This window comes from Ambystoma mexicanum, chromosome 4q, assembly GCF_040938575.1.
Source record: "Ambystoma mexicanum isolate Mex_15411 chromosome 4q, UKY_AmexF1_1, whole genome shotgun sequence".
In the NCBI taxonomy this organism is placed as follows: domain Eukaryota; kingdom Metazoa; phylum Chordata; class Amphibia; order Caudata; family Ambystomatidae; genus Ambystoma; species Ambystoma mexicanum.
Genome location: NC_090928.1, coordinates 1,073,490,644 through 1,073,515,618, shown reverse-complemented (window position 1 = coordinate 1,073,515,618; position 24,975 = coordinate 1,073,490,644). Strand labels below are relative to the sequence as shown.

The 24,975-nt window shown below is 46.1% G+C and overlaps 1 protein-coding gene across 4 annotated transcripts in view; it reads left to right on the top strand.

Moving 5' to 3' along the window:
- The window catches only part of NVL (nuclear VCP like), a 1,303,574-nt gene that overhangs the window by 14,098 nt on the left and 1,264,501 nt on the right, over positions 1–24,975 (top strand). For all 4 annotated transcript variants that reach the window (XM_069608641.1, XM_069608644.1, XM_069608642.1 and 1 more), the window contains exon 2: positions 18,315–18,388. In XM_069608641.1, the coding sequence (XP_069464742.1) occupies positions 18,315–18,388 (74 nt within the window). The remainder of the gene's footprint in view (positions 1–18,314; positions 18,389–24,975) is intronic.

Below are 24,975 nucleotides of genomic sequence, written 5' to 3'. Positions count from 1 at the left end.
GCTAGAAATCCTCGATAAAGGCAAAGCCGGCCTGCTCATCCTATTGGACCTCTCGGCGGCTTTCGATTTATTAGACCACGAGAAGCTCCGTGAGGCCCTGGGAAATGCAGGCAACTGTGCCGCGGAAGCCATCGACTGGATATCCTCTTTTTTGAATGACAGAAAATCCAAAATCACCTGGGGTGGACATTCTTCTGGCACGAATCCAGTGGATTGTGGCGTCCCTCAAGGCGCTAGCTTCTCCCCTCTCTTATTCAATTTATATATCCGTGGCCTCTGTGCCCTTCTTTCACAGTTGGATATTTATTTTACCAATTTCGCAGACGATACTCAACTTATTATAGAACTCAGTGGAGACCACACCACAGACAATAACAGACTTTCAGCAATCTATAATACTATAGAAAGCTGGATGAAAGCCCACTGGATGTGTCTGAATAGTTCAAAAACAGAACTTATGACATTCGGATCTTCAAAAGCCTTATCCAATCTAGGCCCAGCCTACTCATCATTTCTTATTAAGGACTATAGCATCACGGTCCTAACTAAGGTGAAAACACTTGGCATAAACCTGCAATCCTCATTAGGAGCAGACGCTCAAGTCGCTTTTCTTAAAAAGAACTGCCAGTACCACCAGAGATTACTACGCCGCATTAGGCCATATCTTAACGCTACAAATTGCGCCACCATTGCTAGAGCCACGATATTGTCCCGACTGGATTATGGGAATGCGCTGATGCTCGGTTCAAGTAAATCTTGCATTAAACAATGCCAGATCATCCAGAATAACACTGTTAGAACTATTACCGGGAAGTCCAAGCGCGAGCACATCACCCATGACCGAATAGGCCTTCACTGGCTCGGCATTGAGGAGCGTATTAAATTCAAATCCCTGACACTTGTTCACCGCTGTCTTTTTGGCACGGCTCCTACATACCTAGAGAAGGAATTTCTTTGGTACGAACCAAGCCGCTGTCTTAGATCAGCAAAAAAAGGGCTACTCAAAGTTAGCCACACCAGAGTCAAAGCTACTGGACTCGGGAGAGCCTTCCCTACCAAAGCTATTGCACTCTGGAACGAGCTTCCTGAGAAACTCAGATTAGAAAGCAGCTACTCGCTATTTAGGAAGCAGCTGAAAACTCTACTCTTTCGATAATTCGTTACATATTCATCATGGACTCCTTGAGTCCCCTGTCCTCCTTTTTCATGTTGTCCTGTGATCTGTTCTCTTGTGTTGTTGTCGCGCCCTGATGCTTGCGAGCTTCGGCGCGTTATAAATATATAAATAAATAAATAAATAAAATAAATAAGAGAAAATCAACAGGGAAGAGTGGAGGTCATGGAGAGCACGAAATTTAAATGGTTGGCATGAGTTTACTCAAATAGGTACATTTTCAGCCTGCTTTTAAATGGCTGCAAATTAAGCTGATTGTAAGGAATAGACATCCTCAAGGAAAGCTGTCACTGACTTATGAACCAAGCCCCATTGACGTGGTTGCAGTGAAGGGGTCGATGGTCACGGCCTTGACGGGACGGCAACTGTGACCAGAAAGGCCAGGTTTTTTTTTCTTCAGAAGGCTAGGTAAAGGAACGCATCTGGATCTGTCCACAGCCTGAGACTGTGCCGAGGAACCAGATGAAGGTGGTGGGGCTAGCAGCTCTCGGGTTCCCCTGGACCAAGGGGACGCCTAAGTGACTATGTATTGGGCCTGTGAGTCAAGCACTACCGAAAGGCTAGAGACTGTAATACTTGCCTCCGGTTGTGGGGTGTTAAGTTGTTTGCCACATGTTTTGAGTGGGTGGTGGTTATTGTTATACTGCTGTTTGTTGTTATGAAAAAAGGAGGAGTGTGGTGTCACTTAAGTTGGCCACGCGGCGGAGTGACATAACACTGTTGCATGGGGTTGGTAATAAAAGGTGCCGTTCATGTGCACTCGGGAGAGCACACGTGGAGCCCGGACGAGATCCAGTGTATCCTGAGTTGTCTGTATGCCAGGGGAGGGGAGGCGGGGCAGTTCACGCCAGATAGGCCGGTTCCTGCTTGGGGATGCAGGGGGCATACCACATCACACCACACCCGGTTCAAACCCCCGCTAAGGGATGTCAATAGGGGCTGCTGGGTTGCACTCTCCAGGTGTGTGGGGCCGTCTCTCCAATGTGAATCACTGCATTGCCAGCAGACTGTATATTCCACATGGCCGCACATTGGGCTTAATCGGAGTCGGGTCACCATGCCTTGGGAGAGTTCTCTCTCCTGGCTGCGGCCTGCCAAATCCTTTGTCGGGCACTCCACGGTGGTTGCACCCGAATCTCTCCCAAGGTGCGTCCTCTCCTCACTGGACACCAGTCACAATATGGGGCCAGCAATTGTGAGTCGCAGCAGCCAGCAAATTCCACACTTGGAGGCTTCGGATGGAGCGACGTTCAGGCCGCCATCTTGCCTGTGCCCCCTGGTGGCCTTCTCAACACATCTCTTTTTTTAAAATATAGACACTTATCTCTTCAAGAAGTAGACACAGGAAGCCTCAAAATAATTACTTTGGTGTAATTGAGGTATTTTAAAGTAAAACACAACCGTTAAAGATAATTTCCAACTCCCATAGAAGTGTGTATACCCCTAGAACTTAAAATTAACTATCAACATTTTCAATTGTTTAATCAATTTGCCAGATATGTACCACCAGATAATCATTGCTCCCAACCTAACAATTACACCCCCAAATGAATATCCTATGGTTGCAGAAGAGAATCGACTTTCTCTGCCTTAGGATATTGGTGGGAAGGTGTCACAAGGACAGTAAACTCCCAGCTGCACAGGCGCACAATTTTACGGATTGGATGTACCTTTACCGATTGACCACACAGGGCCTCGGGCAGAGCCAACGCGTTCCTTTAAAACTCACTGATAAGCTAAATGTCATGCTCTGATCTTTGTCCCATTGGCAGATATGCTGTTTTATCAATCTGCTGCAATATGTCATTGTGGTCTGTCGTGTTATCTATGTTGGCTAGTGATTTACTCTTGGTGAGTAAGAATTGGTGTTAGGTTTATGTGTAGAATTGAGGGGTCAAGTTACTTTTTATTCTTGGCTATTAGTTTGCAATGTGAAGATTGTACCCATAATTTTATCATAGAATGTTCCTGTGCTGGTGCTTTCTATTTTGGCGGTGCAGAGGGGAAGGTTAACCTTAATTTGGCTGATGTGGGCACACTAACAGATGAGCTTTTTCTGCCGCACCATAATGCTACTACTTCTGCGAAGTGCGCTGTAGAATTGGCCATGGTTAGAAGAAACAAAATTGGAAAAAATTATCACACCCTTCCATTAGATTTGCCGTACCACCATGACAAAAGCGTGGAATATAAAGGAACTCATTGAGACATTGCCACAAACATATAAGACGTTTTTCAGTTGGACTTTGCTTTCAACAGCAGTGTGGTTGCATAATAGAAAGAATGGTATACACACATTTTCTTTTTTTGTGTTTAATGGGCAGAAGGATCACTGACCAGGTGGCATTTTAATAAACAGTGGCGTTTTCCTACAAAGACGTGTTCATACAAATCCTTAAATTACTGTGTCTTCTGATTTCTTTATTTTCTAAATAATATTACTGAGAAAACAAATGATTTGCAGGTGATAGGCAATGTTGACATGATTTACTAGACCGCGTCTTCAGCGTTTGCATGGCAGCACGTGATTGCGTACATACTTTCATAATTCCTTTGGCAGCCACAGATGTTACCAGCAGGGGCTTTTGCTCCATTTTGTGCCTTCTAGCAGACTATATTGGCACGCACATTATCTGTTAACACAAGATGGTTGTGGTGAACGCTGGTAGGTCGCAGTTATAAGCAAACTGAAATGTAAATTGACATTTGCAACAAGTTAGACAACCAATGGCAGGTATTAAAAGAAAAGCACAGTGAGTGAAAAGCATACTTTTCCAGGGTTCGAAATTGAGGGGAGTTGGGATCTTTTTAGCTCTGGCTAGTAACCTAAAGGTGCATGGTTAACCTGACATCAGCATCTACCAGGAGCTACTTTTGGCTCTCCAGTCCGAAAACGCACACTTATATGAATTTAACTGCATTGCAACAAGTTATTAATACAATTTAGCCTGCATCTGTGCAACATTTATGCCATAAGGGGTCATAAATAATGGACAAAAGTATACGTTTGAATCTAATGCCCAAGTTATATTTGTATACCGCACTGGTCACCTGGCTACCCTCTGATTTCGGGCCCAGGTCCCCGCCTGCCCAGTTGCACATCCGCACCTCCCGGCAACCCTTGCACTTGGGTCTGTATCTGTAACCTTACAGTCCCCCTACCTGCACTTTTGGACACCTGCTGTCTGCACTTACCCTTGCACCTGCCACCTGCTGGCCACACTTCTTGTTATTGTTTTGATACCATGTGCAGCACTGCCTCCTCCACTCGCACTTTTTCCCTCCCACCTCCCCTGCACTTGTGCGATCTCAATGAAACTTGGCCTAGTAAGATCGTTGTCTCTGTCCTCCCTCTGTTCCCCCTTCCTTGCCTCGCTGCGCCTTGAAACTCTTGTGTTTAGGCGTGTTACAAATGCCATAACATATCATAACTCTATGTACTAGTGCTTTTGTTCTTTTTTTGTTTTCTTGTTGGCGCTGCAGCGCTTGTTCACCCGCTCCCCTGCCCCCTTGTCCATGCTTCCTGGTTGTTCCTTCCCCACCACACTCCCATTGGTCAGCAGGCCTTTACTAACTTCTACGCTAGGCAGCCCCTGCCGTGGCTAAGGACCCCGAGGCAAAGGGCAGCTCCACATGGTGCCTGCCGGGGACGCATTAAGCCTGCAGCCGTCAGTCTGCTGTAACTGACACAGAAGCTGCGGTGGGACAGGGGGGGAGCAACCACTGCAGCCCACAAAACCTAACACACCCTTCCAATTGCTCTTATTTCTCTTACCGCAAGACCCTAAATCCTCAGTGAACTGTATTGTTTATCCTTCTTTCACATCTCTGTAGGAAAGCCGCATTTCTTTCATTACTGTTGTGTTGAAATTAGGCCTTTTACCCTCCTTTTTAGGAAAGTCGAATCAGGGTGTTTTGCTTGTGCTGTCCTTAAACCCCCCTACCCCTGCCTGTCTTGTGGCCATACTGCTCCTTGGTTCCCTTGCGGTGTGTTGCCTGCTTGTTGCCTCCTGTGTGCCTCCTTCTCTGTTAACCCTTCCCCTCTTGTGCTTCCTGTGGTGTGCGGCTGTGCTTAGTTTTCTCCCTCACGCTCCCCTCTTGCCTCCTCTCGCACCCCCTATGGTGCTCTTAATATCACATTTTCTCACGCTGCTACTCTATCTCCTATCCTATCCCTCTAACTAAGTCTGGAAGGAAAAAGTTTGAGAGATCCTGGTCTCCAACCCAGGCCTCCCTATCCCTGATACCCACATTAGTGCTTCCTCCAGACACTCTCACCGATGGCTATAAGATCCTCTCCGAGCCCAGAACCTACCGGCCCTGAGGTGGAGTGGCCCTGATATTTCCAGAGTGGGTCCCTGCTTCTGTCATTACTACGCAGGCCTAATCCTCCTTTGAAGGCCTAGTCTGCAGGCTCTCTCCTGGCATCTCTCTGACTGTGGCCACCATCTACCTGGCCAGGTCACCCTCTTCCTCTGAGAATGGGCTGACCTCTCCTGTTCTCTAGTTGCCTTTACCTCTCAACTTCTCAGAGACCTCCACATCCACCTGGATGCTTCTAATCCCTCCTATGCGACTCCCTCTACCTTCTGGTCTGGCACTCCGCCAGACACTATACAATATATTCACAGGGTCACCTGTTTCCCTTGTGCCATTCGTGTCTATTCACTTGTATATGTTTATTTTACATAGAATCATCACATACTCTGTTATATATAAAAAATATCTTTTTATTAGTTTCGCTCTAAAACATAGAATCTTAAAAAACAATGTATACACTCTTATTCTATCTAGACTGTGCATACATCAGTCTAAAACAGACAATACATTTTCACATCATAACACTATATTATAACAATATTCTGTGATCACTTCATATCTCAATATTTATGATTTTCATATTCAATGAATTCACACCATGGATCAATAATTTGAAACCCTCTCCAATTGAGACGGTCCACCTAAGTCCATACCACTTTCACCTATCAGTGCTTACTCCACTCATTCACACTACATTCAACCATGCTCCCAACATGTTTCTTTCCTTTAGCATTGATACTAATTTCATCGGAAATTCATCAGGGGTAAAAGAACCACATTAAATTGTCATATACAGTAGTCTGTTTTCTTCTTGGGACAAATGGGGGATCCACACTTAGTCCCTTCCTTTGTTCCTCTCATCAAGTGAATACACCGAATGGATGTCCAAATCACCAATATTCCATTCATTGGTTTCTGCTTTGCTACTTTTGAAAATCTTAGTTCTCACGAGTTCTCTTCTTCTAGTTATTACACTTTTTCAGCCTTCCTGGGGCTTCTTTGGAAACATTCCCAGGGCTGATGATGTTCTCTACATATCACTGGGTTGTGGGTTGTCGTTCCTCCTTTAAGTTGGTGGCTTCATATGTCCAATTGTCGCTCACCCAACTACAATAACTGGGCACTGTTTTTTCTTGCAGCGTCCTCAAACTGTCAGCGTTCCACTCTGCCAGACACACCTTGGATGCTCTCTTCTCCTCAGACATCCCCCTCTGTAATCCTCTCACCACTCCTCTCTCTTGGACCGACCACTTTCTGCTCTCCTCTCACCTGAAACTTTTTGCCCCTCAAGCAAAGCCTGCCCCTGCACTGCCATCTTTCTTCTTGTATGACTCAGACCTTGCCGACCTGAAACGCAAGTGCAGGATGCCTGAGAGGAAGTGAAAATCTGCAAGGAGCTGGCCAATCCTACTGCAGTCTCCACCTCGCCTGTTCCCTCCCAGGCCCTCTGGATGGCTCTGGCCTCTCGTTTCACCACTAAAACTCAGGACATCCTGTCCTTGCTTTCCTATTGCTCTCCCTCTACCTCTCTCAGGTCCCCTTTGGCAGCCTCCCCCCTCACCTCTTCCTTTTTCCTGTTTCTCTCTGACAACACCTGACGATGTTGCTAGACATGTCCGATCTATGAAAGTGTTGTCCAAACAGGTGCTCCCCTGCTCCCCCAGAACCATCAATGACTACATTGCCACCCTTGCTCCAGCCTTGGCCGATTTCTGCAATCACTCCTTCGCCACTGGATCTTTCCCCTCTCCTTAAGCACTCCCTCCTAAAAAAGCCTTCTGCCGATCCTACCTGTCCGGCAAACTATTGGCCAATCTCTATCACTCCTTTGCCAGCTTTGTTTCCAGGAGTTTGCTGAACAATCTCCCAGCTGTAAGTGATTTCAATCCGGCACACACCCAAGTCCCACCCAGCATGTAGTGAGCAAATCAAACCCTTATTTATTTTTATCTATAGGTTCAATATTCTGAACGATCTACCACTCTTATCACACCCTTCTCCTGAGCACCCTTCACACAGAACCAGGGATCGGGCTAGTTTGCAAAGGTAAATATTTATTTATGTATTTAGAATTTAATCAGAATATATTTTAATAGGTAACCATCACCAATGGGGTGACAGAAAACTGAATAATATTTTTAATGCACTATGAATCAAGGAATGAAGACAAAAACAAATGCAGCACAGAAAAGAATACTTTTGGATTGGTTTAGAACAGATGGCACTATGGTTAGGGATTCCCCCTGCAACACCCCTCAACCCCCAATAAGCAATTAAATAGATGTGAGGAGAGAGCAGGTATTCAGGAAGAGCACAAATAAACAGAATATCACTCCCACCTCCCCCCTTTAAACACAAGAGAAAAACGGAATTGACTTTTCAGCTGTCAGAATGGCTTTAAAATTGTCTTTGGAATTGACTGAGCAAAAACACCAAATGTGGTCAAAAATACTTAAATTATTATAAATTCCTATGGGAGCCGCTTTGAACAGTTGCACACAATCACAAACAATGATTTAGTCAAAAGAAAACATTTGAAATCTCAAAGTCCAAGTAGGAAACAATTTAAAGCTAATTCACACGTGTACAACCTTTCAGAATTTCAAATTGCAGCAAACGTTTCCTTGCACGAATTCTGCTATAACGGGAGAATACCACTGTTCTGCACTAGTGTTCTATGTATAGCTAAGGATGTTAGGTACAAATAGGAGTTGAAATTCCGTTTCTATCATGAAAACTCAGGGAGTTATAGAGGTTTTAGTGAGAGGCGTTTTTGCAAAAAAGGCGCGAGAATGGAAAACAGAAATGCACTTTGAAACTGACAGATGAGTTTGATTACACTATATTATGACTATGAAAAAGAGGATGCCAAACATGAATCTCCACAGTTACGTGGCCAGCGTAACCCTTCACGTGGTGGATACTCAATTTCTTTCTGGGATTCGCTTTAGTTACTGAAAATCACTAATGATTTATGATTTTATAAAACAAATGGGAGAAAATCAGCGCAAGAAAGGTTCTGATAATACTATGATTCTAAATTTACAGATAGGATGGGTTGAGATTGGGATAAGACAATGAAAATATACTATGGGCCACTGTTCTTCCTATTGATACTTGCAGTCCTTTGTAATTAAATGGGACCATCAGTTCTGGTCATGGGATTGGGTCTGGTGTAGGAAGGACAGCACATCAGGCTCGAGACTGGATCAGCTAGGCCGGTCGCCGGATTTGCACAGGATCTGTCCTTCTTGTGTGTAGGTATTTCAATCGGCTGGATAGCGAGTTCCTCAGACAAGCCTTGTGGTAGCAAGCCAGAGAGTTTCAGGATACTAGTTCCAAAGGCCTTCTCACCCCTCAGTGCTTCACTGGGTGATGAGAATAAGTTTGAGGATTTGGACCTTGCTGAAAATCAGTAGCTCTCTACTGCTGGCAAGAGTCTTGGCGTGGTGGTGGTGGTGGTGGTGGTGTCCCCCGCTGAGCCATAAACACAGCTGCAGTCACGCGCACAGGTCGCCATCAGAACCAGAGCGTTCCGAGACTTCCCACACTAGAGTGGGCAACAGCATCCTCATAAGGGAAACCAGCTACATAATAAGGAGAACCCCCCCACCCCCACTGTACACTAACAATAGCCAGAGGCCCTCATTCCTTTCCTCGCACAAAAAAGCTACCTACGGGTAGCAGTACAAAGCTACCTCAAAAAAACTCCCCACCGAGACACTCCCCCATCCCTCAAGGATCGAGAAGTCATCAGTCCTTTCCCCACGCCGGGCACGCTCTGAAACGCTCCCCAAGTAAATAAAAGTCAAAATTGATGGCGAGTCCATCAACCTCAATACGAGAAGACCGCCCCACTACACGGCCACAAGTTCGCCAGTCCCACCAATCAGGGAGCCAACAAACCTCAGACACGATGGGGAAAAATGATAAATCTCAAAGGGAACTAAATTTCGAGAGTGGCACAACTCCAAAAGCACCTCTCCAACAAGATGACCAGACCTCAGCGGCCGACTGCCCACACCTGGCTGAAATAAACGATAACCCATCCGAGATTAAAGAAATACTCCTCGACTTAAAAGTGGGCATCGGCAGCTTGAACAATAAAATGGATGGTCTGGCCTCCAAAGTCGACCTCTTGCAACACCGCATGGACACCCATTCTGAACGCTTGAACGAGGTCGAGCAAAGAGTGTCTAACCTTGATGACAATACAACAACCCTATCAAACAAAGTCTCACATTTAGAATACCAAATAAAATCAACTATAGCTAAGTGCGAGGACCTCGAAAGCCGCTCAAGAAGGAATAATCTCCGGATCGTCGGAGTGCGAGAACACCAATCGCAAGGGAAGGGAAAATGGAGGACTATGTGGAGTCCCTCCTCATAGCCCTCTTTGGCCGAGATGCGCTGTCTCAACACTTCATAATAGAGAGGGCGCACAGGATACCCTCAACCAGACCTGCTCCCGGCACGCCACCCAGGCCAATCATCACGTGGCTGCTCAACTACAGGGATCGAGACACCATCCTTCGACTAGCCAGAGAGAAAGGAGACAAAATACAGGTCTTCCCCGATTTCTCCCGCGCAGTACAATCAGAGGAAAACGTTTGCCAATATCAAGCAGAGGCTTCGAAACAACCAAATAACCTACTCAATGCTCTTCCTAGCGAGGTTCAGAATACAACACGACGGGAGAGTCCACTTCTTTCAAACTCCGGACAAAGCAAATATGTTTCTGGACCAAAAAGGCTACCCCGACCACAACCAGATTCGCTCCAGACCTCAAAGAGACAGAAACCACAGGAATCCACCATAACCAGAAGAGATCAGAGCCAAACAACTGGCTTACTCACTTCACCGATAGTACCGGGACAACCACACTGAATCCAAGGCGGGGCTGGGATACTTGGGAGGCCCCAGGCGCCCCTAGCACAGCAACTGTTCGGTTCACAAGTTGAGTTAATGGGTTGGGATATACCTGACGGCATGGCAACACCATGGACCGCCATTTGTTCCTTTTTGTTGACAAGGAACCTCCCTGTGGGCCAGTTGGGGATTGCCCGCGAACAGTACCCACCAAGGGAAATGCGAAAGTTTTGCGCCACCCGTTCCGCGCCACCCTCCAACCATTCACCCCCCAGCTCACCAGCAAAGCTGTTGCACCATCCAGCTAACGGACATCCAGGCACCGACCACAACGCCAGGCCAATCCTAACTATAACGCCACCGGTCACAGAACACAAAAATCGGATCAACATAGCCCCTAACTCATTCCATTCAAGATCGTAACCTGGAACATAAGAGGAGGCAATATCCCATCCAAAACTAGGAAAATCCTTCAATACCTAAGAAGACATGAAGTGGACGTAGCTATGCTCCAAGAAACACACCTACTCGCAGGGAAAGACCACCAGTGGGCCAAGAGCTGGGGATGCCACAGATACTTCTCCTCTTACTCATCCTTCTCCAGAGGAGTCGCGATTCTTATACACAAGAGGACCAGCTTCCGGCTCGTTCACACAGCAAAAGACACTGAAGGGAGGACAGTCCTGGTGAGCGGCATCATATCGGGCCAGAAAATTACCTTTGTCAACTCCTATGCACCAAACATAGACGGCCCCGACAACTTCAGTTGGGTATTACCCCATCTCTCATCCCGAGACCCTGCAACCATAATCTGGGGGGGAGACACGAACACTGTGCTAGACCCGGCGAGGGACAGATCTCTGTCTACCCCGCAGCCCCTATCCAAAGCCTGCCTTCAAATAAAAGAAATCTGCAAAGCATTCGACCTGAAAGACGCATGGAGAGCATCCAAAGGGGAGCTGCGGCAATACACCTTTCACTCCGCGGTACACAACACGAGCTCCAGGATCGACTACCTCTTCACCTCAGCGAATGGCCCATGGACAAGTGGCCAGTGCGACATCCAACCAAGAACCCTCTCTGACCACTCCCCAATAATCCTTAGTCTCAATCCATCCGACCCCAAATCCCCACTACAAAGGTGGCGTTTCAAGACCGGCGCTATGCGAGACGAAGTATTCGCCTCCGAACTGAGGGAGGAGATCTCCGTGTTCCTCAAAGCTAACACGGAGTCAGTCCCCTCTGCCAGCATACTGTGGGAAACACTAAAGTGCTTCGTTAGAGGGGTTTGCCAAGCCAAAGAAAACGGCATACTAAAACTCATTAGGCGTGAGCTGGCAACCAGCAAAGAGAAGCTAAAACAGCTGGAACTCCAGCACACAAACGCAGCCGACCCTCTTTCAGCGCGGCTGGAATTCTTGGAACTACAAAAATTCAGCACCACAGCAGATCGCGAAATCAAATTTTTAAACCGCAACAGTCAGGTCAGACAGTACAGAGAGGGTCAAAAACCCGGCGTCGTCCTAGCAAACCTGATCAAGGCCGACAGCAAGCTGTCTCCAATAGAAGAGATACGAACCAAGCAGGGAAAGTTAGTTAATACCGACGAAGCAATAGCGGAAGAATTTAGGCTCTTCTATCAAGATCTCTACAGCGCCCAACTCGACGGAGATTCAAACGCTCCACTGGAGTACCTTGAAGACACAGAGTTGTACTGGGCCGAACACCCCCTGCGTGAACCTCTGAATGAACTAATTACAAAAGAAGAGATCATGGAGGCCATCAGGACCCTCCCTAACTCCAAAGCTCCTGGCCCAGATGGCTTGACGGGAGAATTCTACAAAGCCTTCGCAAACACCCTTGCCCCTGTCCTGGCGGCAGTATACGAAGAAGCACAGGAAAAAGGGAACCTTCCCCACTCCTCCTGCGAAGCCAACGTAATCCTTTTACATAAGCCCGGCAAGCCACCTGAGGACTGCGCATCCTATCGACCCATTTCCCTGCTTAACCTCGACAATAAAATACTTGCAAAGGTGCTCACAAACAGGTTGATGCCTCTGATGCCCGCCTTGGTGCTGGCAGACCAGGCAGGTTTCATACCAGGCCGTAACACGACCTTTGGAATCAGGAGGCTGTTCAGCGTCATCGAAGCACTAGACCCCTCTGAACAAGCAATCGCGGTCCTTCTTGACGCAGAAAAGGCATTCGACTCGGTGGAATGGCTATTCCTGTTCGCGGTACTCACCAGGATGGGCCTAGGTGCCCGCTTTATCAAACTCGTATCTCTATTGTACAACAAGCCACGATCTAACATCATTGTGGGCACAGCAAAATCGGCTCCCATAGAGCTCCAACGAGGCAGAAGACAAGGCTGCCCACTATCGGCACTGATCTTCGCCTTGGTGATGGAACCACTGGCCTCCAACCTAAGAGAACGACAACAAAGAGGACTCATAATAGGACCACACAAGCTCATCATATCACTATACGCAGACGACGTAGTACTGTTCATACGCGACCCCGAAGACAATCCGAACCCAGTCATGAGGGAAGTCATTAAATTCAGAGCGGCCTCCGGACTGAAAATCGACCAATCAAAATGCATCATGTTCCCGCTGATCCCAGCTACCAAGCTGTTTGCAGATGACTTCCAGTTTACATGGAAAACGTCCAAAGTCCGATACTTGGGGATCCAAATGTCGCTGAACTACCACAAGGTGTTCCGGGACAACTACGACGAGGTAGTCAAGTCCCTACAGGAAAAAGTAATGCGCTGGAAGACCCTACCACTAACACTCTGGGGAAGAACTTCACTGGTCAAGATGGTGATCCTACCAAAACTGCTATACCTATTCACCAACATCCCCATACTGCTACCCCAAACCTTCCTGAGAAGACTGAAAAGCTTGGTCCTCGAACTACTATGGGCGGGCAAGCTGGCTAGAGTGGCACACGCAACACTAACACTCCCGGTAACAAGTGGAGGCTTAGCCCTTCCGGAACTAGAGAAATACTTCTGGGCGGCGCAGGCACAATTCCTCAGTCATTGGTACGCCACTCAATCAATCAGACCGCACGTGCAAGTGGAACGAGCCCTGGCAACACCTAACCTGTTAACTGCTGTCATCATCGGCCAAACCCCCGTCCCCAATACCACCATGAATGTAATGCTCTCGACGTATAAAGTATGGAAGAAGCTGGCTCAAAGGTACGGGGTACAAACGTGATATTCTCCCCTTCTGCCCGTCAAGTTCATACCTGGGGTTCCACTGACGTCTGAGAAAGTATTTCACCAATGGATTGAAAAGCTGCACATAGAGACCCTAGGAGACCTCTTCACCGAGGACGGCTTTATAACTCCTCAACAAGCAAAACTGAAAGGCGGTAACACCGCACTCGACGTATTCCTCTACTTCAGGACCCGGTACACCATGCAAGCACTCTTACCAGACTTCCCATGTCAGCCACCAACCTGGCAATTGTTGCACAACACAATACAGGAACAAGGCGAAGGCAGGCTGGTATTGCAAATTTACAAATGTATTATCGCCGACACAATCCCCAACATCAACCGCGCAAAGGTCAGATGGGAAAAGTCCCTGCACATGACCATATCAGAAGGGGACTGGTCATACATCCTGAAACAGACACAAAAAATCGCCCTCAACTCACGCTTTAAACTAATCCACTTCAACTTCCTTCACCAAACCTATTAAACACCAGCAAAAGCCAACAAACCTCACCCTGACGCAGCTGCAAAATGCGAAAGATGTGGGGCACATTCAGCAGACTTCGTCCACCTCGCATGGGACTGCCCCGAACTAACCCCGTTCTGGAACCAAGTCCTAGAGACAACGGCTACAATTCTGGGAGAAGCGATACAACCGAGCCAAACAGCAGCCCGAGCCAAACAGCAGCCCTACTTGGTATGACAAAGCTACTCTCTGCCCCAATAAGGAAACTAGCAGGACTCCTGCTGACACTAGCTCGTAGGAGAGTTGCCATGGCCTGGGGACGAGGTCCCCACCTGACAATCGCTGCCTGGCGCAAGGACATTCTCTATTGCCAGGATATAGAAACAGACTTTGTTAAACTGCTACCCTTACATGCCCGTCCACCAGACATCTGGGGCCCTCTGGCACTATTTCTGACAGCTGAAGCAGAGGAGGCTCCGTCCACCCGAGCAGACACCTCAGAAACAGAAGATACGCTCCAGTGAAGACACAGACCGGGTACCTCGGCCCCCATGAAGCAATGGACTGGAATGAGGCCATACATACAACCGAGAACATAAACTAAAAGGGAAGGCGGGGGGGAGGGGGCGGGAAATGGGATTCGGTGCAGAGTTTAAGTCCACCCTAATGTGGGTGTGAAGTTGTATTTTGTTTTAAAAACCAAAAATAAAGGTTTTAAAAAACAAATCTAATAGAAACCAAACTTGTTGCATCAAATCACATAAATACATTACTTTCTTAGCTTTAAATCTGTGGGATCAAAAACGCAACTAAAATCTGTATTCCTTTTTGGCAACAATCCTTTTAAGTTTGCTAATCCGGCCGACTTTTAGTTTAATACTTTGAAGTTTCATCAGGAGCTCATCTGACAGCTGTCATTCAGCTAGCCCAAGGCACTGCACACATATTTTGACAGGGGCTGTCAGTTTACAGACAATCCAGTTTGTCTGCGGAAATGTTTTACTCTTTAAACCTTAGGACTTTATATATTCGCCTTGCTTGATTAGATTACATGAATATAAGCGCCAAATAAGATTTTGAATGTTGAGAAGTGTTGTGTAAAGGCATTTTGGAGTTAGCAACAAAGCAAATGTCATTTGTAGGCACGTTTTGGAGTTTCATTTGCAAAGCGCTGCTTCTCTCTCTGCACTCTGTTTGCTGGTCATGGAGCCCACTGGCACATTTTCTGCAGTGTGTGCTCTATCCAACCACACATGCACCATGGGTGTCAGGTTGTGCCTCCATCTTTTTGTGCATTTGAGAATGCGTTTTTTGTAGGTTTTTTGCCGCATCAAAGTTTTGCCGCCATTGTTGCAGTTCCTTGCACCATAACTATCAGAGTGACGCTGCATAGTATAGCGGAGTGGGTCAATACATCCCACAGAGCTTACCCTCCTCACTGACTCTGTTGGCTGCCTCCTTGACCATCAATCTGGCTTTAGAGCAGCCAGAGGCACAGAAACCGCTTCCCTGAATACCTGTGAAGATCTGCTCTCTAATCTTGACTCTAGCTCTCCCTTCATTCTCCTCTTCCTTGATCTGTCCTCTACTTTTGATACGGTCAATCACGCCACCCTGATCAACCGACTCAGTGTGAACCTGGGCATCATGGACAGGGCCCTAGTGTGTCTGACCTCCTTCCTCCTGGACTGTACCTCCCATGTCCAACTTGGGCCCTTTCTCTCCACCACCTCTCTCTCCGCTTGTGGTGTTCACCAGAGCTATATCCTCTCACCCTGGCTCTTCAATGTCCATCTGGCCCCTTTGGCCTACCTGATCTCCACCATCTCTTCTAACTTTCAGTGTCATGCAGATTATAGTCGGCTCCCTTTCAGGCTTTCCTCAGCCTCCACACCTCCCTGGCTCATTCCCGACTGTCTTTCCGCAATTCAGGATTGGTGCGCCTCTAACAATCTTTGCCTTAATGTCAGTAAGAGAGAGATCCTTCTCATTGGGACCCCTGTTCCCGCCATTCCTCTCTCTGGCCACTCTCCTTGGGCCCTCTACCCTCGCCTTCCTGTGAGGTAAAAAACCTTGGTGTCCTTTTGGACTCCACTCTCTCCTTCTCTCCTCTCCTCACACCACGGACGTTGCCAAAAAGGCCCACTTCTAGCTGCACCTCATCAGAGGTATTCTACCTTTTCTCCCTTTTCCCCCAGTAGCTCATTGTCTCCGGAGCCCTTTTTCTCTCCAGGGTGGACTACTGCAACAGCCTCTTTCTCAATCTGCCTACCTCTACTCTCCGACCCCCTGCAACTAATCCAGAACAGGACTGCAAGACTTATCCTTGGTCTCAAACCAAGGAACCATGTCTTTCCAGCCCTAAAATCTCTCCACTGGCGGCCGGTGGCTGCAAGGATCAAGTTCCCTCTGTCTTGTCCACAAGGCTTTCTGGGGCCTGCACTAAATCCAACTCTCTCTTCCGAAATACCTTACTTCTAGAGCCCTTCGCTCGGGTACCTCCAACCTTCTGAGGGTCAGACGCTTCTCCAGGCAGATGGTGGGGGATAGATCTCTCTGCTCTGCAGGTGCCTCTCTCTGGAACAGCCTCCCTGCCCCTCTCAGACTTGAGCCGGACAACGTGAAGTTTCAGAAGCAGCTCAAGACCCTCCTTTTCTCCTCTGCCTTCTCTCTTGCTCCCTTGCTAACTTAGCTGTCTGTTGGGCCGACTGGTTGCTTGGTTCCCCCAGAGTCTCACTGGGTACCAGTCTCCTTTGCACTACCTCCTGGACTATTGTGCACTTGGGGGCTGTAACTGTAACCCCTACAGCCCCCCTGTCTCCTTGCACTTACCCAGAGCCGCGTTGCCCTGGCTGCTCTTAATCAAAGCCATGCCTTGATTGCACTCCCCCCCCCCCCCCACCTCTTCTTGCACTGCCCCCTCTCCTTCCCCTTGCACTTCCAGTTGTCGCACTTGCACAATCAGAATGACACCAGGCCTAGTAGGATTGTTTCATGACCTCCCTATGTCTTCCCTCCCTTGTCTTGTGGTGCCTAGAAACACTTGTGTACAGGCGCGTCATAAATGCCATATCGTATCATACTAGCTCCTCAGTGGTAGCTCCTAGTCACTGGTTAATGCTGGATACCCAGGAGCTGATATTCGCTCCTGCTTATCCAATCTTAATTCCGACCGTTGTTTTTTCAAATGATTCTCCCTGTGTAAAACACATGTTGGAAGTATACAAACACCAGTAACATAGTAGAACTACCTGTCCATGTGGTAAGAGTGTGTAACATGGCATAGGAAGATACTGACATATGGTGAGAGTACATGGATATAGTGACATGATGATGCTCCAACCTGGGAACAGGAGCTCTAGCCTCTATTACTACATGGCTTTGGCATATGATGGCAATAAGTGGCATGTGCTGCAAGTACCTAGCCATGTGATACCAATGCATGCCAGATCATGAGAATACTGTGAGGGCAAGCTATCCAGCTATTTGTAATACGTCCCTGCCCATATGGTGTCCTTCCTGCATTGCAGCACTGTTATACACCTCCTTTTATACACCGCTCCGACAGTAGTACATAAATGCACACATGTACAAATCATGCGCACCAAAACTCGCACAACACTCAAAATGCACCCCAAGAGTCACACGGAAAATAACATTCTGCAAACCACACATCCATCCAATCTCCACCAGTAATCCCAGAGCACAAACACCTTACAAGTCCAACCTAATGGTTTTTCCAGTGGTCGTTTTTTTATTTTTTTGGAAGTTCTCATTTTATCATTGTTTTGCCTTTTCCCGGCGTTACTGAAGAATGGTCCCTTTGTCATAATGGTCTGTGTTCTGTGGACACTACCATAAGAGAAGATGTTCATGTTGACAGTATTGCTGCAAATTTAACATCAAAAGAAGTATTGGTATTTTTGCTGTGTCAAGCATTTCTGAAGTGATGCTATAATGCACTAGACTGACAGCAGCAAATCTAATCCCACGATTTTCCATTTTACGTATACATTACTCCATAAGTATGCCCTTCAGACAACTGTATCCGTCTTTTCAGTCATTATTCTGTTTGCCCTCTCGGGCGTTGCAGACTTTGTTCATAGCACTATGAATTACATGCTGTATGCTTATTAATAAGACACATATCATTGTAAGTGGCTTTATGCCGCGCATGCCCTTGTTACTATTACTTTACTTTGTTTATTCGTTCTGGAGTGACATTTCAACTCAAATGTTTTCCTTTCTCTCTTTAGTACCTGAGCAGTAATCGATGCGGAAGCTATGTGGATATTGGCATTATGTCAGCAGATCTACAGCAAACGTACAGGTGAGTACTAGACTGTCCAATTGTTACAGGCCTATAAGGTGGTGACTGGATTTCTCTAGAAAAGTTTACCTAAATCATTGAGTCTGGCTCACGGTAGTGACTTTTTGTTTCATTATTCACTCTATCTTGGAAGTGCAATGACTCATGAGTGAGCCTGGATCCGATTGGGTCCCCTCGCAGAGACTACATATTTGAATTCGAGATAAGTCATGAAAAAACACACCAAACATGGCAGTACCTCGCAACTGCACTTAAATTCATGTCAGTCTAGTGCTGAAACATACAGTCAAAGAGCACAGGTAAGAGGACACACACCCACACCTCCATCCACCACCCTGCACAGCTACAGACACCACTCCCTCGTTCTATACACCCCCCCCACCCCCCACCAAACGCAAATACCCACGACACCTACTCGCGCGCGCACACCCAAACACACCTTTACGCGCCCCAATAATTCCTTTTTGTAACATCTGACAGGAAGAACAGAAGCTTATGAACAAAGCAGAGAATATTGCAAATAGAACATGGAGGAAGGAATGTAGAGGACATGGAACAAACTAATGAAAGTTAGCCTGTTGTGTGAGTGCGACCTACCTTGAAACTTGGAGATTTTCAAATCCAATATTGGAGTTGTTTGCTCTTAGAGTGACCCAACCTCACTTTCTCTGAGGAACGGGAGCTTAAGTGGCATCTATGTGTAATGAGCTGCAACACTCCTCCAGAACTTGCTTGTGCTCTTGGTGACGCATATCTAATGTCCTGAAACAGATGTAGGTCACATAACTGTCTGAAGAAGCAGTAGAAGCCGGAACAAGAAATGCTGTAGACATTGGAGATGCAGGAACACGTTACATGAGATCTGTAATGGTGAAAAGATGCACAGCAAATCCAGGGACCGCATGTAGATGCAAATGTCAAATCTGAAGGGAAGCTGCACAGAGCAAACATAAGACTTAGAACAACAATATCTAAACCTTAGACCTAGGAAATTAACACGTTTATAACAAAACTATCCCATGTTTAAGAGGTGCGGTTTAACACCCAAAGAATACAGAGGTGCTTCTGCAATACCAGTAAGCAAGAAAGGTGGTGCAGAATGAATGTATGACAAGGAAACACGCACGACGCAAAGAGAGTGCAGGCCCTGAGAGTGCAATATCACAAGTCATTGGCACAAAGAGAAAGCAACTGCACTCAAACCAGGAACACACTGGAGTGAGCTGAAAGCTCAATGAGCGGGAACAAGATCTGCTCCAAAGCAGCAGTGTCGCAGCAGCTTTAAGAAGATGGAGATCCAGAGGCAAAAGGGTTTATGAGGGCAGGCTCGCAGGTGTGATCATTGACCCATCTGGAAGCAGTTGGGACTCCTCCTCCAAAACGTGGTCTTGCAAAGCTTGAGGAAAACAGTGACTGAAAGAGATGACGGATTGGAGTCCCCCCAAAATGCGCTTTTATTTTTAATTTTCACTACGGGGTAACGCAATTCAAGCACATAGGACAAACCCAAATGATTCACTTAGCTTATCCACTGAGATTCTTAATTCCAGATCCCCACCCTGAGTGTATTCCATAACCTATGCCCCGCCTTAGAGTGCCCCTTAGGATAGGCTTGTTCAACATCTGAACATCTGTTTGACCACCCGCAATGAAGTTATGTTATTTAGTTCACTTACATGTCACTGTCCACATGCAGGAGTCTCTGTGGTTCCTACGGGCTCACCTTATTGACTATCACTGCTACGCGTTTTGGCCCTCAATGAGTCATTGTCTGCGTTACTATAATATTTCTGCACAAAAGGCATCCACTCGGATTCCACATTGTTGCCTGCATCCCGAAGTAAATCAGTGATCCGCTCCTTTTCATAGATGCTCCTTGCCTTCAAGACCCACTTCTGCTTGGTGGTCAGTCTGTTATTTCCAAGACATTGCCCAACGGGCTCCTCCCGCCAATAGCAAAAAATGTACCATGTAAGGCAACCTTATCCAGTCCTCATCTTGCTGCTATCCGAAAAGTACCAACATGGGACACTCTTCCCTATGTATCTTCTCCACTCCCTTAACCCACCCAAGAACCTCTTTCCAAAACCTTTGTGCCTTCTCACATGCCCACTACATATGTCAGAACGAGGCCACCACCTCAATTTCTCCAGCACCTGGGACTAATATTTGGAATCATTTTGACCATCTTTTGTCTGTCATATTGCCACCTCTACAGTTGCTTGATTCTGTGCATTGTGTACTGACACGCTATTTAAGTCTTGTGCACTTTTATGCACAATGTTTTCCATAAGGTATCCGTGATCTCTGGTTTCCCCAGTCTAGCTCCCACCTGCTGTGCGCTCAGCCTTCATTATTAGCTTTGGATAAGACAATGGTCTTTTACAGCTATGAGATGAGACCTCCTCCCACCAAAACATGCATTTGACAGTTTCTCAGTGTGTACTTTTTCAAGAGAGGTACATTGGCAAGTACCTGGAGTCTTGCAAAGTGCGGGTACTCAATGGGATAATGTCGGGACCCTGCACGTCCCTTGAAAATGCAGACATTCTACTGTTCGAAGGAGAGACTGCAAGGTGCAGAATTCACCGTTTTGCCTCTGTTACAATCTGGAACCAGATTACAGAATAGGGCTGCTTTCAGAATTAATCCAGGGGTATTTTAAGTCGTTGCAAACTACTTCTGTAATTCAGAGCGCTTTGGGGAGAGTGACTGACTGCTTAACAGGAGGTGAACTCTAAGAATCAACTACACAAAGACCTGTAGAGAGTTCCATTGATTCCCCCCTCTGTTAAATTACTGTGCAACACTATTTTTATTGTTAAAGCACAGACCTAGCTTGGGAGTAGCGAGCGCTGTAACAGCCAGAATTTGGTTTGCTATCTTTTAATAGCGCAGTACTGTAAAGGTCTATGCTTTTGTATTTGTGTCCATTGGAATTAGTCTTTGGTCAGTTGTTGAAAGAGACATATATTTTTTTGAGATTTGTGAAATTGGAGAATTGTGGGACATTCTGAGCCGACACCGGGATAGCGTTCCAGAGGGTGAGTGCATGACAAGAGAAGGATGGTTTACTGGTCCTCTTTGCGGACGAGTTGTGATTCAAGGCAGTTGGTCGATTTACTGCTCGAGGAGCATCTGCCAGCAGATATGTGAAGCCTAGCTGCCAGGTACGCAGGTGTGCTACTCGTGTCTGCTTTGTAGATGATACATGCAGTCTTGAACAGTATCCTGGCTTGTAGTGGAAGCCAATGTAGTTCGCGTAGGATGGGGGGTAATTCAGTGAATTTTCCGTGCTTCTGTAATGAGATGTGCTGCAGCGTGGTGGACTGCTTTTAAGGGAGACCAGTGAACCGTTGGGAGCCCTGCCATGCTAGCATTCCCCCCCCCCCCCCATTGATGTGCGAGAACACAAGGGCCTGCACTAAGGTCCAGAAGTCCTGCGGGATTATGAAGGGTTTTCATTTTTTTTGCGGTGGGGGGCGGTAGAGATTCTGTGCCAGGCTATTTGGGCATGCTTGGCTGTGTTTCTGAAATGAAGGTCATACTGCTTTCAATGGTAAAGCCTAAGGAGTCTCAGAGTTGAGGATCAAATCCTTCTATGTCATTGAGCCATTGTTGGACAAGTTGTTTTTTAGCGGGTGGACCGATGAGGATGAATTCAGTCTTGGATGGGTTTACTTTGAGGTAGGCAGTCGACATCCATCTCTGGATGATAGCTAGTTAATCGCGGCAATGAATGAATGAATGAATGAATGAATGAATGAATGAATGATGCCCTGTGTGCTATTTACTCTCATGTACAACTGAGTATCATATGCGTATTGGTGGATGGATATATTGGATTCTTTGAGGACATTGACCAAAGGCTCCATGTAAAGGTTCAAATGGATTGGTGAGAGGATGGCATGTTGGGGGACTCTGCAGGAGACCTGGAGTAGGTTAGAATACAAGTTAATTTGATCAGCCTGGTGTCTGCCTGAGAGGTAGGAGGTAAAACAATCCAGGAGAGTGCCAGAGAATCCCATCCTGTCAGCAAGGAGCCAAGATATTGGCTTTCTGACCTAGGAGTAGTAATGCTGTCATTCTGGCTTATGAAGTTCCTGTTTTATAGAAAACTGGTACTGTGATTACAAAGGCTTGTCTAAAAACATGAAGTGTTACAATCTTTCATGTCTAGTAACCCTATTACTGTTCCGGGTAAATGGTTCAGCTCTGAGGCATAAACCCAGGACAGCATTGTGGTGCTTAGTTTTGCAGATAAAAACTCCACCCAAGTGTTGTGGCTGTGACCATATGCTTTGTACTAGATGGTAACATTCTGGAATGCAACCTAGATGAGCCAGGCTCTCACGAAGTGGAGGATGAAGGCATGATACCCTATGGTCCAGTTCTGATATCCGCTTAGCCAGAGTCCACAACACTAAAATGGACCCAGGTTCTTTACGTCTCCGATAGTTAGAAACTCACCAGATTCTTTCTGAAAATACCAGGCATGGAACAGAGCCACACTGCAAGTTCCTACCTGGTGCAAAATGTGCAATCGCCACTAGCTAATTTTATTTGACACTTGGCGAGTAAGAAATGGTGTGCTGTGTGTATGTATAGAACTTAAGTGGTGAGTGACTTATTTTTATGGTCCGCTAGAAGCTTGCAACTTGAATTTTTGCCCCCTGCCTTTGAATGCTACTGTGCCAGGATGTTTTAGAAAAGCCATTCATAAAGAAGGCATCCCGAGAGACTAGGTGCCTGCTTTGCAATTTCTATGATGTATCCTGATGAATGCCACAGGGCAAGTGGGTAGAAGAGCAATGGCATTCCAATTAGATTTCAGAATAACAGTTTGTTTATTGGTGCCTCAAAATCGTATCAGCTGGGCAACAAAGTGCCTACCTATGCTTCCCAATGTGAATAAGAAAATAATATCCACGCTTTTTATTTATGTCCCAGTGAGAGGACACTGCCAGAGTTTGGCATATGTAATTTAACTTTAGGACGACATTAATTCTCCAAAAAGCCTGGATTACATGTGTTGGGCTTTTATTATTGCTATATTTTTAATATTTAAAATTTTAACATCCACCAGCGTGCATGGCCCAATCTGTACTTCCATAATGCTGAAAATTAAGTTTTTCAATCATCGTTGGTCAGGCAACTATTAATATAAACATAATTCATGTAAATGGAGAAAGGTAAAATGGACAATTTCAAGTTTAGAACGGGTTACATATGGTTCACAATTTTATATTCTCTATTATAGTTTAGTAAATCTGGATAATCTGCTAATTCAGTAACTACTGTGATTCAAAGGAGGGAGTAGCCTGCCAGTTATAGACCCTTCATTGTTGACACATTACATCCTCAAATTTTGGTACTCCACCGTGATCCTATGGAAATTGGTGAAATCATCTCCTTTACCCCCCTCATAAGTACCTTCTTGGTTGAATCTATACTAGACATGCACATGTGCACATCATTTCTGTCTAGTAACATTTGAAACGACTCAAAACATTTAAAACCAATACTCCTGTTCTGATTGTTAATATTCCTGAAGTTAGCAAAAACTCATCAAAGGCAGGGCTGTCCTCTCAGTACTTGATAATTGCAGCATATTTTTGAAACCTACATTAATGTGAGTAGCAATTTACTAGCAATATTTCAATATTATTCAGTCTAATACCCTTTAACACTTAGGAAAATGTGCCTTTTAACGAAGTTGGATTTGTTCTGCAAACTTTTCTGGAAAAGTCTTAATGCTCAATTGGGTGGTGGTTAACGGATATATTTGATCCCTCTTAATGAGCTGCATGCAAGCTAAAATCTGAAAGAAAATGTGCACTAAGCATGCATCTTTGTAGACCAACTTTCCTTTTTAAAGAAAGGATTAAGTTTCTCCAGCATCCTTACCCGACGGAGTATCCCTGTCATGCACAGAGTCTCGTTTGAACACATACTGGTGGCAAGTAATTTAGTGCTATTTCAATACAGTTGATGAGTTTTCCAATGGGTGGCCACTCAATGCAGTTTAGTATTGCAGTCTGAAATTATTCCACTGAGCTCTGACCCTTCTTTGTTAGCCCGCACCACCCATCTACCTTCCACACCTTGCCTCCTCGCTCTGCCCTCCTTTACAGAATACCCTTGAAGAATCGATAAATGCTGATTGTTTCAAAACATGGGTAGTTTATTTATTTTATTTTGCAATTTGTAAAGTGCACCCAATCTGAAGGCATCTGGGCGACATTCTTGAAGAGTAAAAACACACAGGTTACATAATCAAGCATATACAAAGGCATACTACAAGGGGTTGGATTATAATGTCATCTTACGTTACAGCAACATGGTTGTTAATACTGTGCTGAGTACTAATCAAAGTTTATTTTAGAAGTTCCTGAGTGAAGAGCCATATTTTCAAGTGTTTGCAGAAGGTCCAGAAGGAAGCTTCTGACCTAAGTGGGGCTAGCAGTGTGTTCCAGTGTCTGGCAGCTATCGCTGGGAAGCTGCTGTCTCTGGCTTTCTGCAGTTTGATTCTTGGGATAGAGAGCAGGTGAAGGTGTGCTGAACGCCTAGGCCTGTTGGGTTGAGAG